Genomic DNA, 13687 nt, shown 5'->3' on the forward strand with positions numbered 1-13687 from the left:
TAAAGCGATTATGATTTATTACTGAGTTGTGGAGAGGAGGGAGGATTAAATAAGTGGATACTTCTTTGTACTTAACAAGCATGTCAGTGCTTGTTAAAGTGAAACTCTCGCCAAAATGCAACCCAGGCTTTTTTTGTAAATATACCTGAGTCAAACCTTTGTGTAAGGGCATAATTATGACGAAAGAGGCACTTTTTGTTGTGGTGATACTACGAGCAATGTTTCATGTTGTGTGTTGTGTGTATGTCTTCTTGGTGTTTTAAAAATAGCAATATTGATGCTAGTCTAAAAGTGCCCCATGCACTCCCATTGAAAACGAAAATATGGTAAATCTTAAAAGTGCCTCTTTCATCATAATCATGCTTTTACATGAAGGTTTGACTCATATTTATTCACACACACACAAAGCCTAGATTGCATTTTAGCGAGAATTTCGCTTTAAAGGAATATACTTTGTAACATGCTTTTCATTTTTTTATGCTTATTTGTTGGAGGAATATAACTTTTTGTTTGTTTTTGCTTACACATGTCTGAAAAAAATTCATTTATTCAAACTCAGAAATTATTATTTTTTACGTAACTGAATGAACAAGCTGCTCTCAGAGGAAAATACGGTCCCCAGAACACTGTTAGAATCGAGGAAGGTGGCAGGGTCCGCCACATATAAACAAAGTAAAACTGTGTTGTCCTTTAAGATTAGTCAGTTCATTCGGTCAATTCGGTGGTGAAAACAACGAAAGTTATTTTATTTACTTTATCAATGAAGATCTTCTCTCTTTTAACATTTCTATCACCAAACTACGTAATGCTCCTTTAAGTGACCGAGGTGGTGAAGTTCTGAGGTTGTTCTCCACCTCCTCCAGCAGAGGGCCTGCAATGTTTATGCACACGATGAGCATGCTCTGCTCTGCTGTGATGCAGGAGGAGAGGTGGGAGGAGGAGGAGGAGGAGGAGGAGGAGGAGGGCTGCTTCTTTTCCTGTTCATCACCGGCAGTATCCGGAGCCGGTGGGCGGTGCAGAGACCCTTGAAGACACGGACAGAGAGCCTGCGGATGCTGACTGGAGGATGCTGTAGATGTGGTGGCCCAGCGTGGAGAGCGGTGTCTGATGTAGTGTTTTTCTCAGGAGGGAGCCGCTTCACATGAAAACTGTGTAGAGGAACAGGCCTTCTTTGTCTCGGTGCAGACAACAAAAGTGTGTTGTGTCTCAGCCTGTGTGCTGACATGTCGCCTCTTTAAGGACCCCTCCACAGGCAGACTGGCTGCCGGGCGGTGGGACGACGGAGACAAAGCAGCACCTGCTCAGGACCTTCTTACGAGTGTTTATGTGCTTACTGCAGGGATGACATGGTAGAGAGCTGATGCAACGTGCTGAAAGCTGTCAGGGGTGATTTACAGCTGATCCACACAGATGTGACAGTGTTGACGAGGACCGAGAGGCCTGTAAACAACCCGACTCCGCCGGTAGATGCTCTTTTCTGTGACGCTCTTCCTGTGGAGACTCTACCGACATTACTCCATCATGTTCAGCTCGGAAAGACTCACAGTCCCGGATTATGTCAGCCGGCTGCAGAGAGGCAGGAGCGGCTCCGGCTGCGACCACCGACCGGTCTCCCCGGGCATCAGCGCCGACGTCCAGGCGGTTCTGGACAGCTCCCTCCCCGCCCTGCGCTGCGCCATCAGGAGGCTGAGGACGGGGAAGGAGACCTCAGATTCCGACGAGACCCGCCAGGCCATCGCGGAGATGTACCAGCTGGTGGAGGAGGCCTGGGTGATGCCCGCGGTAGGCCGTCAGGTGGCCGAGGAGATCTGCAACAGGATCCGGCTGGATGGAGGCCTGGAGCTGCTGCTGCAGCTGCAACAGACACCTGCGGTAGAGATCACCTATGAGTCTGCAAAACTGCTGGAGCAGATCCTGGTGTCAGACAACAGGTAGTGTGGACAAAATAACGTGAACACAGCTCCGCAATAACAAATACTTCACCATTTTGCTGTCAGAGAGGTGTTTACTCTCATCTGGTAATCTGCGAGACTGTCACCTATGTTGTCTCTGTAGTTAACAGAAAATGTACACCAAGGTGTGAGTAGTTACTGAGGAGTGAGTGAGGAATTAATCAGGTATGACTTGATAGCTAATTAGTCATTAATGAGAAATTTCTGAATAACTTTGATTCAAGCACTATACCAGAAATTATGATGAGTAAGAATAGACTGGACACTATATTATGGAATCATTAGGTAATGATTAGTTCATAAATATCTGTGAAGCAACATACTGATCACTTTCTTCACAAGTTGTTCCTGATTAACAACGAACCAGCCGCAAGTAATGTTTCATTAATTATCAATTAATGAATCATTAGTTTCTGTTTTTGTGTCCCTTCAAGTAAAGTGAAACATCATACTGAGTAGTTACTCACTACACTCAATAAATACTAATTACTGAATCATTAGTTACTCTTGTTCTCACCCCCCATTACCTAATGATTGTGGGCACTAGCAACTGAGTATTTCCTGGGACTTTAATATGAGACCAGCAACAGCAAGATTCTTATTATTCTCATTATATTCACACAAAACATACATTCATATTTACATCAAAGTATCATGATCATTATCTACTGCACAGTCCTTGAATTTATCTATTCAGGAATGACTAATTAACGATTCATTAATGATCAAGTTGTACCTCTCCATACTAATTGCTTACTTTTTTGTGTACCTTATTGTAAAGTGTTACCGAACAAAACTGTGGATGTTTGGGCCACATGATGTGGCCAGGACAAAATAGCTTGAACTACATGATAATCTAAATCTACAACCTCAAAAATGATGGAGATGAATCTCAAGACTGTTTTTATTCGGCCCAAATTTTTCTGATCGTTCATTGTATTCATAGGTCAATCTATAAAATTGTATTTCATATTTTTATTCTATTTGTCGTCCTTGTCCCAGGGTACAAACTGTAATGCAGGCGGGAGAACAAACAATGAGACAAAGACAAACAGCCACTACAAGCAGTGATTGTAACAACCATGATGAAGAACAAATACTGTACATTATGATTAACAACACCAGTCACAGAGGGAAACATTTTCAAGTTTTGTCCGACCAGCAGTCCAAAACTAAATATTATTTAATTTGCAGTGACATAAAGCAGAAAAAGGAGCTGCAGCCCATGACTGTTTTTATAAATGACTTTTGGAGAGAGCTAGTTGATTACTGAGTCTTATCTGTAGACAAGTCTGGGTTGGTAGTTCCTGCTTGACAACAACCTGAAGTAGCAGTGCTCTGGAGTATCTCTGGCTAACTGCTTTTAACCACATTTACAATCTTCCGTTGGCAGAGATTATTTAGCACGGATGGGTATGGGGGTCATCCTCAACCTGACTCGGCAGCAGGAGGACGCACAGCTGGCTCGGAGTGTCTCAGGGATCCTGGAGCACATGTTCAAACACACAGAGGAAACGTCCGTCATTCTCATCACTAATGGAGCCCTGGACGCCCTCCTCTTCTGGTGCCGAGGTACGGACCCCACCGTGCTGCGCCACTGTGCTGTGGCGCTGGCAAACTGTGCCATGTACGGAGGCCACCGCTGCCAGAGATGGATGATCGAGAAACAGGCGGCCGAGTGGCTTTTCCCGCTGGCCTTTTCCAAAGAAGATGAACTCATCCGCTTCCACGCGTGTCTGGCTGTGACTGTGTTAGCCACAAACCGAGAAATTGAGAAAGAGGTGGTGAAGTCTGGGACCTTGGAGCTGGTGGAGCCCTTCATCGCATCTTTGGATCCGGATGACTTTGCCCGCAGTTTACTGGACAGCGCAGACTGCATGCAGGGCAAGACGGCCGCTGACCTGCAGCATCTTCTGCCGTTACTGGATGGCACGAGGGTGGAGGGAAAGTGCATCGCAGCCTTTTACCTTTGTGTTGAGACCAGCATCAAGTCTCGTCAGCGCAACACCAAGGTACCGTCACTGTCCACTCTCCTAGCTCGAAACTAAGGATGCAACGTTACTGGGTATTTGCAGATATCCCATATGCAGATACTGATACTATTATTTTCCTACTAAATAAGAACATGGAGTCACTCTTTTGGTGTATTAACATATCATCATGTCAACTCATATCAGACACAGGTCGGTTTCTCTGTGATTGTCCAGAGGATGTGTAGCTAACGTTAGTTTAGAAATGGAGTCATCTAACATAAACAAGTGACTGGCTTACAGCACAACACAGCAGTTTCACTGAGCCCCTTTCAACTAAAGTACTTACATATTGCACCTTTAAAGCCTTTTATGGCTGACACAGATCTCGCACTTTCCTATTCAAAACATGAGAAATGCTCTGTGGTAGCTTTGTTGTGACAATTTGACTTTATATTTGTCCTCCTTTAAGATATTTCAAGAGATCGGAGCGGTGCAGAGCCTGAAGAGAATTGTCATGTACTCCAGAAATGGCACAGCCTCCAGCCTCGCCAAGCGGGCGCTGAGCATGATGGGGGAGGAGGTGCCGAAACACATCCCGCCATGCGTGCCGAATTGGAAAACCTGCGAGGTGCAGACCTGGCTGCAGCAGGTTGGCTTTAGTGCCTTCTGTGACCGTTTCCAGGTGAGTTAAACAGGGATATAGATACAAGCACGGAGATCTACATTTAAAATAGTATGTCTGACATTTCTAACTACCCAACTAGGAGCTCCAGGTGGATGGGGACCTCCTGCTAAACATCACAGACCAGGACCTGAGCGCAGATCTGGGCATGACCGCAGCCCTCACTCGCAAGAGGCAAGTGGTACAAACCTCTCGAGACACACGTCTGAGGCCGAGCCCCGTTAACGCCCCTGTTCTGTCTCCTCCGCCAGGTTTTTGAGAGACTTGCGTGTGCTGAAGACTTACGCCAACTACTCCACATGTGACCCAAACAACATGGCAGACTGGCTTGTGGAGGTGGACCTTCGTTTCCGTCAGTACACCTACGGCCTGGTCCAGTCAGGAGTGGATCGCAGCAGTGTCCAGAACGTGACCGATCAGCAGCTCCAGCTCGACTGCCACATAGACAACGGAGTCCACAGAGCCAAGATCCTGTCTTCCAGCCGCAAGCCCCTCAAGCCGTGCCACACAGACGCCCAGCCTGCGGGGCCCGATGTGTTCATCAGCTACCGCCGGACCACCGGTTCCCAGCTGGCCAGGTCAGAACTCAAACTGTATGGTGTGGGGGGAATAGGAGGTTGAATTAGTGCCAGGGCAAGGACAGAAGACATTTGTGAAGACTGTATTTATTCATCCTTTCCTCACTGACTTTCTCATTGTCTCTCCTGTCCCAAGCCTCCTGAAGGTGCACCTGCAGGTTCGAGGATACAGCGTCTTCATAGACGTGGAGAAGCTGGAGGCTGGTAAATTTGAGGACAAACTGATTCAGAGTGTACAGAGGGCACGTAACTTCATCCTGGTCCTGTCCGCGAATGCCCTCGACAAGTGCATGGGCGACACTGCCATGAAGGACTGGGTGCATAAGGTCAGAGGTTTTCCACTCTTAGCCTCTGAGGGACTCATTATATGCATGCATTGTTTTCTCTGAGCTGCTGCAGTTAGTGTGACCTGTTACAGCCATCCAAATTGTTCAAGAATGAAGCTTCAGTGTCTGTAAATCCCTTATTCTATCTTATTTTTGGACGATCCAAAGAAGGGAATCCTCGTGTCTCGTGAAAATAATATATGTTAAGACAGGTCCAGCCACACAAAATAAACCCACAAAATAAAAAGGACTGCTTGCAACATGCAAACAATAAAAAATATGAATACAGATACTGTACAATGTACAAGAAATCTAATTAGATTTAGATTTTCAGGAAGAAGAAGCACTTAGCCTTTGCACTACACACACACATATTTATCTGTTAAAGGTAAAACAAAGGCAGAGTACAATATCTGCATTTTGAAAGTCATTGGTCAAATAACTGGTCATGAATTTCACACTGAAAATTATTTGAAATGTGTTTGCCCTTGTAGAACGGGCTAACTGGTCACTGAGAAGTGATTCACTGTTAACAAATGATTATTTTTTGGCTGCAGAACACCACTTCAAAACCTCTTTAACGTGCCAGTTCAGAACGTTTGAATTCCTGTCCGCAAGTCAACTTCAACAGTGGTGTGCTGTCATGCTGAAACATTTTGTTCATCTAGAAAAGGCATTGATTTAGGACACTGATGTGACAGAGTAGTTTGATAAGTTGTCCTCATGTCCCTGTTGGATCTCTGCTCTCTCTTGCATATTCTATTATTAAATTTGATGGCATCCTGTCAGATACTTGAAACAGGATCATAACCTGTCACTGGATCTTATCTTGCTTGTGCAGTTCTTTCCGTCTCGTTGCATTCATACTCCCTGTCTGAGCTATATGTGACATGCATATTGCAGCTGAAACGAGGGATCAATTTGAACTTGCAATGGATTCCAATCAGATCCTTGTTCCTTAACCTTCATGTTGCAGGAGATAGTCACCGCCCTGGCTGGGAAGAAGAACATTGTTCCTGTCACAGATAACTTCATGTGGCCCGATCCCACGTCTCTGCCGGAGGACATGAGAGCGATTCTCAATTTCAATGGCATCAAGTGAGTCACTGTTTACTGTAAACGTAACCAGAGCAATGCTGTGGTTATGGGTTTGCACAACCGTGAAATTGGGACAGCATATTTTCGTACTGTTAACCACTTGGCTGTGTGGCACTGCTGCAGGAGAGACAATCTCTGTCTCGACAGGTTTCACAGCTCGTTCACGACACAGTTCCTCCTCATGTCAACATTATTAATCTTTCAAAGCCTCTTTTATTTTTGTACGAATAATTTATGAACACAAGGGTTAACTTTTCAAAGTTAATGATCTGTAAAATATCCATTAGGAGACAGCTGGTTTTCTTCTAACGCACACCGTCAAATGCCTGCTCTTTTTTCCTTGGCGCAGATGGTCACATGAATATCAGGAGGCCACGATCGAGAAGATTCTACGCTTTCTGAAGGGACAGCAAGACCAAGTCGACAGCCCGGGTGCCTCCAAAGGGCAGAAAAAGAAAGAATGAGATAATAAATGACAAAAACAGAGTTAGATATGAGTTACAATAACTTCCAGCGATGCCAAATTCCACGGCCGATGTTGAGCTGGCCTAGCAGGCCCCCCCCGCCCCCACCCAAACGCATGTGAAGTGAATCTCGATCATGATTCAATTGCATAATATAAATTGAGCTGATATATCACTAACAATGAAGGAGATAAAAAAAGGGGATTTGTATATAATAAATGGTAAGCCTTTTAAGATAGTACCCTCACACTGCTGTATGTGTTTTATCAGGTGCAGTATACGCCTTCTGTCTCTCAGGAAAATAACTGTGATAGATCAGCCGACATTGGCATCCAGCAAAATCAGTCTCCACTAACCGATCAGTCTTCATTGAAGTTGTATGCAATCATCTTGTGTTTGACTCATGTACTGTACAGTCACCAGGGGCAAAGCAGGTCTTTTACTGACATTTGATTTCTGGGTTGTGATAGCAAAGAAACATTGTTTAAGGGGGAAATGGTCAAAGCTGGAGGCATGACGTATTTTACAGAAATATTTGAGCTACACGCTGCATAACTGCATCCTTGATTTAGGAGCGCGCAGGCAACGAAAAAATAACCAAGTAGTATTAACTGTTTTCTTTCTTCTGTTAAAGTGGGTAAAAACTGAACTGATGTACAGGACTCAAAAATGAAGTGATGTTTTATTCACCACACTATTTGGGTCTGATGAGTAATTAATTGTGGCTTTTGCAACTTAAATTTCATCCTTGTTCCCTCGGTGTGTTTAAATAGATGCAGTCAAGTAATAAACAAAAAGAAATCCAGCAATATGACCCGCTGAAGCTTATAAAAACTGCAAATCCCTTCATCAAAATCAAGATACAAGAAACCGTTTGCTTTGAAATAAATGTATGAGAAGTCTTGCATATTAAGCCTTCATTAAGATGTGTTGGTTTCATATATATATGTATCATTGATTGTATTATTATAACCTGGATGAAACATCTTGCCTTATTATTGTTTCACCTCATAGCATCTGTGTAGTTGACATTAATTTATTTTTTCATCTTCACGTTTATTAATGTTCTCATTGTGAAACAAACACAAATTTGTCCCTTCATTTCAAACATGTCAAAAATAAAATGTATCAAAACATTCAACTGTGAAATTCTTTATTTGACTTTTCATTACTGTGTGATATGTAAACAGAAACCCTTTAACCTACCATCTTTATCACAAACTATACAAAATGGTCCAGTAGTTGTCCAATAAATTAGTTTGCTTTCAACGTATAAATAAAGTGAAGCGTTAACAGTATTGTTAGTAGGTCTACGAATGGCTTCAACAACCAAACCGATCTGTCTCCATGCAGATCAATTCACAGTAATACTTCAATTAACCTCTCAACTTCCCTGTGTGCATTTTAAAGCTGATGTGGCAGCTCTTGTTCCCTGCCTGTGCCACCAGGACCTGACCTCCGTGTTCATGCTGGCTGTGGGTCTGTGCTCTGGGACTATCCAGTGTTGTTGTGGTGGGAGGGGAGGGGGCTCTTCAGGGAGTTTGAATTTTGCTCTCTGCTTTATGGAAGGAGGAGGTGTAGCTCAGTAATGTGATTCTGGGAATTTCGGGGGGTGACTTCACTGTTCTGAGACCGTGTCCAACAACAGATTTAGGATAGCAGACAACGTTACTTACTTCATTAGAAGCATCAGCGTGCTTACCACAATGTTGAAATACTTATGTTTTGGCCAAAATATTGCACAAAAATACTTCCATCAAAATATACCCGAAGTACCAAAAGTAGGGGTACTACATTACTACATCCTGCAGCTGCTAAAAGTTGCGCTTATTTTAATTACATCATGTATCACTTATTATGTAAACCTTCAAATTCAACCATCACAATTCAAGTAGCAAATTTTGCAAGGAGTGAAAACGAAAAAAAAAAAAGAATATTTCCCTTTGAATCTTAGTGCAGAAAGTTAATACTCAGGTAAAGTACAAGTACCATGAAAAAAACCCCTCAGGTAAGACATAAGGGTGTGGTGGTTAAGAACTGATGCATCTTATATACTGTGTACCAGATTAGCTGTCACAGGGAAGATTTCACTCATGTATTTGTCCTACATCAATAATAAGTTAAGAATAGATCATTACTGAACAATTCACCCACTTTGGCATGAAAACACATCATAACCTTAATTTCTTCGACAATATATGTATGATCTTAAAAAATGACAATTTTTAGTTTGAAAACATTTCTAAAATCAAAATTAGGCTACATTTGGCTACAAGTGAAGTCGTATTTCATCACGTGACTGCACTTGTCAACAAATCACTACTTTCACTGGGGTGGTTATACATAAATCAACAAGCAGCAGGATTTGACTAAACAAAACGCATGGTGAGAATTAAAAAAAAAAACATCGATCTGAGACCATCTGACAACACAGTACGTGACCTCCAATGCTTGGTAAGTTTTTGAACAATTGAGCAGTTTGGACTTTACAGCATCTTAACTTGTAGTTTGCCATTCAACCTACTGACATTAATACATCCAAAATGGAAATGTAAGGCGCTTAATACTCTATTGAAAATATTTCAAATGAAAAAAAATATAGCTTGTGTTGAATCTGGCAGAGATTTGATGTCAGTCAGGAGGTTGATTCTTGATCCTTTGGTTTTGATCACTTGTGACTTGTTGGAGGAATCCCACCGCCGAGAGAGCTAACAACAGTCAGCTGCCCCGTCAGAGTCTCTGTGTCTGAGCTGCTCACCTCATAGACTGACACCAGGATGAACCCTCGGCCTGTCGTCAGGTCAGGATGCCGGGGAGTCTCTGTGCTCTCTCCTCTGGTCCAAACATTGAAGGGTGCTAGAAAGACAAATGTGAACACCTGTTAATAATTCATAATAAATATATACAGTATAAATAATGAGCGGTTTGTCAATGAGATCAATTATGCCAGTGAGTACAAGTGTGAACTCACCCAATTATTCCAGCGGGGATGAAGAGGAGGATGGCAGCGAACAGGAAGGGGAAGCCCTTCATGAAGTGCAGAGTGGCTGGGTAAAGGGAGTTGAAGACGCCGCTGCCGACCAGAAAACATAAACTCTCCACACAGGCTACAGAGGCAAACAGGGCACCTGGGAGAAAGCACAAACACAGTTATGTATACAAACCTGCAGGACACAGGCTGTCCCTCGAGACAAAGCAACATGCGCTTCAAATTAAAGTGTGCTGTAGCATGCTGATCTAATTATGATAACTGGGTGACTCATGCAAACACTACACAAGCTGACACACTGAGTGGGCTCTCATCTGTTTTTGTAGTATTTGTACATGTTCAGTGACTGACCTTGTTCTGACGGGTCCACCAACTTGGACAGCTTTGACCTAATTACAGGTGTCACAGCCATGAAGAGGAAAGACAAACCATAACCTGGTGACAGACAAATTAAAAGTGAAAATGCATCAACACACAGCCCTCAGTGCTGATATTTAAAAGTTCAGTTGAAGTATCTGTATGTATGTATTTGTACAGTCAGAAAATGGCCCATATACGTTTTGTGCTATTGTGCTCGCAGGCTCCAAGCTGTGAACATACTGAGTGTTTTATTGCCTGGTGTGTAAGGTATCTGACATACACAACCTGTTCAGTCTGTCGCGTGCTGAGCTGTGACAGCATGACAACACTCGCCTGGTAAATATATACTGTTTCTATGTCTGGCTGATAAAAGAGTGCATGCGTTGATAAACTTTCTATAGAGCTTGGAAGGCACAAATGACAGTAACTAAATGCAGAATTTTAAATTTAACTGTAATGTCATTAAATCAATATGCTTTTTTTTACTTCAAAGAATTTTAGTTGGTCTCGTGTCACTGTACCTCATTAAGGCACAATATGCTAAAACATACTGATTTCTGTGTTTAACAGAGAAGTTATCAGACCTCAGAATCACCTCATTACCTCACTCTACATTCTCTCACCTGTGAACATGAGCTGGATGCTGTCAGCTACAGAAAAGACCACCAACCCTGTGATGTTGGAGGCCAGACCAATAAGACCCACCCAGGAGTCTGCCAGACAGAACTGCATGATCTTCAGCCCCAGCAGACTGGTGAGGTAGGCTAGGTTGTGAGCAGCTGATCCATAGCCAATGAGGGCCGACCCCCAGCACAGCGGTGAGCTCAGCTCATACAACACAAACAGCTCCCTGCAGCCGAAGTGTACAGTCACCACCAGAAAGAAACACAGCATGTAAAGCCACAGGTTACGTCTGTGAAATCTTCCCCCAGCCTCTGTAGTACTACCTCCTGTTGAGAAGATGTGCCAGACAGCTTTATGGTGGCGAGAGGTGACAAGCTTGGCACTTGGGTCTATAACGACAGACTCGCGGACAAACAGGTAAGTGTACAGAGCCGCAGCCAAGTTGGTGGCCAGGACCAGCCAGAATGGGTTGATGTACCTACACACGGGTATAAAAACACAATGATTACCAATTCAGATAGCAAATACTTGTCATACCTCTCTACATACTGTGACTAGGCAACATCACACATTTCTTACCCTTGTGCCTGCCGCCAGTGACCCCCAATGATGCTGGCTAGCATCCCTGAAATGCCTATACAAGCTTCCAACACTGCCACTCTGAAGGTGCGGGACCTCCTGTCACTAGTGTCAGCCACATATGAAAAGCAGCCGGCCAAGATCGCGTTGAAGTCACCTGAAAGGCCACTGAGTATCCTGCCCACTAGAAAGTAGACCACAGGCAGCTTCAGGTACATCACCACAAGGTAAACCACAACTTGGAAGGCCATGCCAAGATTTGGGATGATGAGAACAGGTCTGCGACCTGCCAAGTCACTCCACGAGCCCAGGAGAGGCACCATCAACAGGCCTACAGAAAAGCCTGCAAGACTGATGTACAGGTTCCAGTGGGCTGTCAAGGTTTCCACCTCCTGCAAGGAAAAAAACAAACAAAAACAGCTGAAATCCAACAAACAGGATGGAGATTTTTTCATGATTAGGGACACAGTGATGGAAGGTGAAGACATTCAAGTGACCACAGCTTGGTCCCTATCCTACCCATATAACATTTACCTTGCATGCTAGATGTAATTATATGTACATGAAGCATATGCAGCACACAATGTCTGGTCAGCAAAATGGAAAACGGCCAAACTATTTGGATGTTCATTACTGCTTTGTTGCTGAGTTTCATCTTGTGACAGCTGTTCCTCTTTGAGGAAACTGTTTCTGGGTTAAATGCACTCTTCCTCTGACACTCAAGAGCTACTACAGATTTTTTTCTCAATCCATGTATGTGCACTTGGAACACAGATGATTGTGCTTGTATAGCATTCTTTGATCAATTTCATCTACCTGACAATGTAACATAAAGACACCTTATATAACATTACACTTCCATTTTTTTCATTGCTTTGCATGCAGCTAATTAAAGATACAGTATGTAAGTATTCTCACATTCCAATCCAACTAAAATGATCGAAAGAATGTGAAGACATCTTTGACATGTGGCTTACTTGGCATAGATATTTACAGAATTAAGCATGCTAACTGGCTAGAACACTCCTGTAGCGCTCCAAGCTCCTTGGCTGCAATGATAGCTGTGCTGCTAACTAAGCCAACTCTAACAAATGGCAGCTATGGTTAGCAGCGGTTAGTCTGGTTGTATGTTGCTGCCTATTTGTTTGTAGTTGGTTTGTGAGGTCAACAGATGGTGTTTACTTACATACTGCACCTTAAAATACCTGCTGTTATGTAACTATCTAACATTTGTGCTAACTTTATAGGAGCAAAAATGCATTTTGGCACCGTCCCTGTTTAACAAGTCAATAACATTCAGCCTACTGATCCACACTTGTAGTGTTGTAAATGTAATGCCTATCCCAAATAAACTCTATTACATGGCTAACGATACTGTAATGATACTCTGTGTTTGGCTACCTAGCATACCTGACACCTGTTGGCTAGCTTGCTAACCCAACAGACCCAGAACCCTTTAATATGGCTGCTCAGAGCGGTAACTACCTGACAGCTGTTGTTATAGGCTTTGAACCGGGCACTTTAATTTGATACTTGGCCAGCAGCAACAGGGATTACCACTGATTGGTGGGATATCTGGTGAATCTTACTGCAAGTGACCGAATAAAAACACCTTCTGGAGCGGGTCGGGGGGCGCGGAGCTGTTGCTGCACTCAGACCTCTTGGAGCCGTTGTAGCCGAGGTCCTCACTGATCCGGTCCCACAGGTACTGTGTGGACAGAGGCGCCTGCAGAGCCAGAGCAAACATGGAGAGGAACATCACCGGCTCCACAGTTACCGGCAGCGAACATGTGTACGGTGGCCGGACGAAGCGACCGGTCGATACGTCCGCCTCCTCTCCTTTGACGCCACTTAGGCCAGTGGCTGAAGTTTCATCGTCGGCTGAGGCGAGCACATCGCCGGGGAGGATCGCTGCAGTGTCCGGCTCGTCCATGGCAGCCCTACACTAAACTGACAACAAAGACTGTGACTCACGGTGGCAAATCCTGCTACTCACAGTATCTGAACACATGCGAGACATGAACTATAGCTTGTACTTTGCTCCTCTTTGAACCGTTTAGCC

The 13687-nt window shown here is 43.8% G+C and overlaps 2 protein-coding genes across 2 annotated transcripts; one reads left to right on the forward strand and one right to left on the reverse strand.

The window, feature by feature from the left end:
• Nucleotides 1–681: 681 nt before the first annotated feature.
• Nucleotides 682–8211, forward strand: sarm1 (sterile alpha and TIR motif containing 1). The gene is made up of 8 exons (XM_037120075.1): nt 682–1931; nt 3346–3964; nt 4395–4607; nt 4690–4781; nt 4859–5185; nt 5322–5511; nt 6488–6609; nt 6959–8211. Exons 1-8 carry the CDS (start codon nt 1468–1470, stop codon nt 7071–7073), a joined length of 2142 nt encoding a protein of 713 aa, XP_036975970.1. The 5' UTR covers nt 682–1467; the 3' UTR covers nt 7074–8211.
• On the reverse strand, nt 8210–13585 carry slc46a1 (solute carrier family 46 member 1). The gene is made up of 6 exons (XM_037120115.1): nt 13238–13585; nt 11626–12017; nt 11046–11524; nt 10414–10497; nt 10045–10201; nt 8210–9929 (listed from the first exon to the last, which is right to left on the reverse strand). Exons 1-6 carry the CDS (start codon nt 13556–13558, stop codon nt 9875–9877), a joined length of 1488 nt encoding a protein of 495 aa, XP_036976010.1. The 5' UTR covers nt 13559–13585; the 3' UTR covers nt 8210–9874.
• Nucleotides 13586–13687: the final 102 nt, after the last annotated feature.

Source organism: Acanthopagrus latus, chromosome 2 (assembly GCF_904848185.1).
Source record: "Acanthopagrus latus isolate v.2019 chromosome 2, fAcaLat1.1, whole genome shotgun sequence".
NCBI classification, from domain to species: Eukaryota; Metazoa; Chordata; class Actinopteri; order Spariformes; family Sparidae; genus Acanthopagrus; species Acanthopagrus latus.

What these genes read in the sequence shown, in the direction of transcription:
- sarm1 (XM_037120075.1), top strand. Translation starts at nt 1,468, where the DNA reads ATGCTCTTTTCTGTGACGCTCTTCCTGTGGAGACTCTACCGACATTAC. An exon ending in GCAGCCCTCACTCGCAAGAG is followed by an intron (nt 4,782 to 4,858) that starts GCAAGTGGTACA and finishes CTCCTCCGCCAG; the next exon opens with GTTTTTGAGAGACTTGCGTG. An exon ending in TGAAGGACTGGGTGCATAAG is followed by an intron (nt 5,512 to 6,487) that starts GTCAGAGGTTTT and finishes TTCATGTTGCAG; the next exon opens with GAGATAGTCACCGCCCTGGC.
- slc46a1 (XM_037120115.1), bottom strand. Translation starts at nt 13,558, where the DNA reads ATGGACGAGCCGGACACTGCAGCGATCCTCCCCGGCGATGTGCTCGCC. An exon ending in GGTGGACCCGTCAGAACAAG is followed by an intron (nt 10,202 to 10,413) that starts GTCAGTCACTGA and finishes GCTTTCTCCCAG; the next exon opens with GTGCCCTGTTTGCCTCTGTA. An exon ending in ATCCCCGCTGGAATAATTGG is followed by an intron (nt 9,930 to 10,044) that starts GTGAGTTCACAC and finishes TTGTCTTTCTAG; the next exon opens with CACCCTTCAATGTTTGGACC.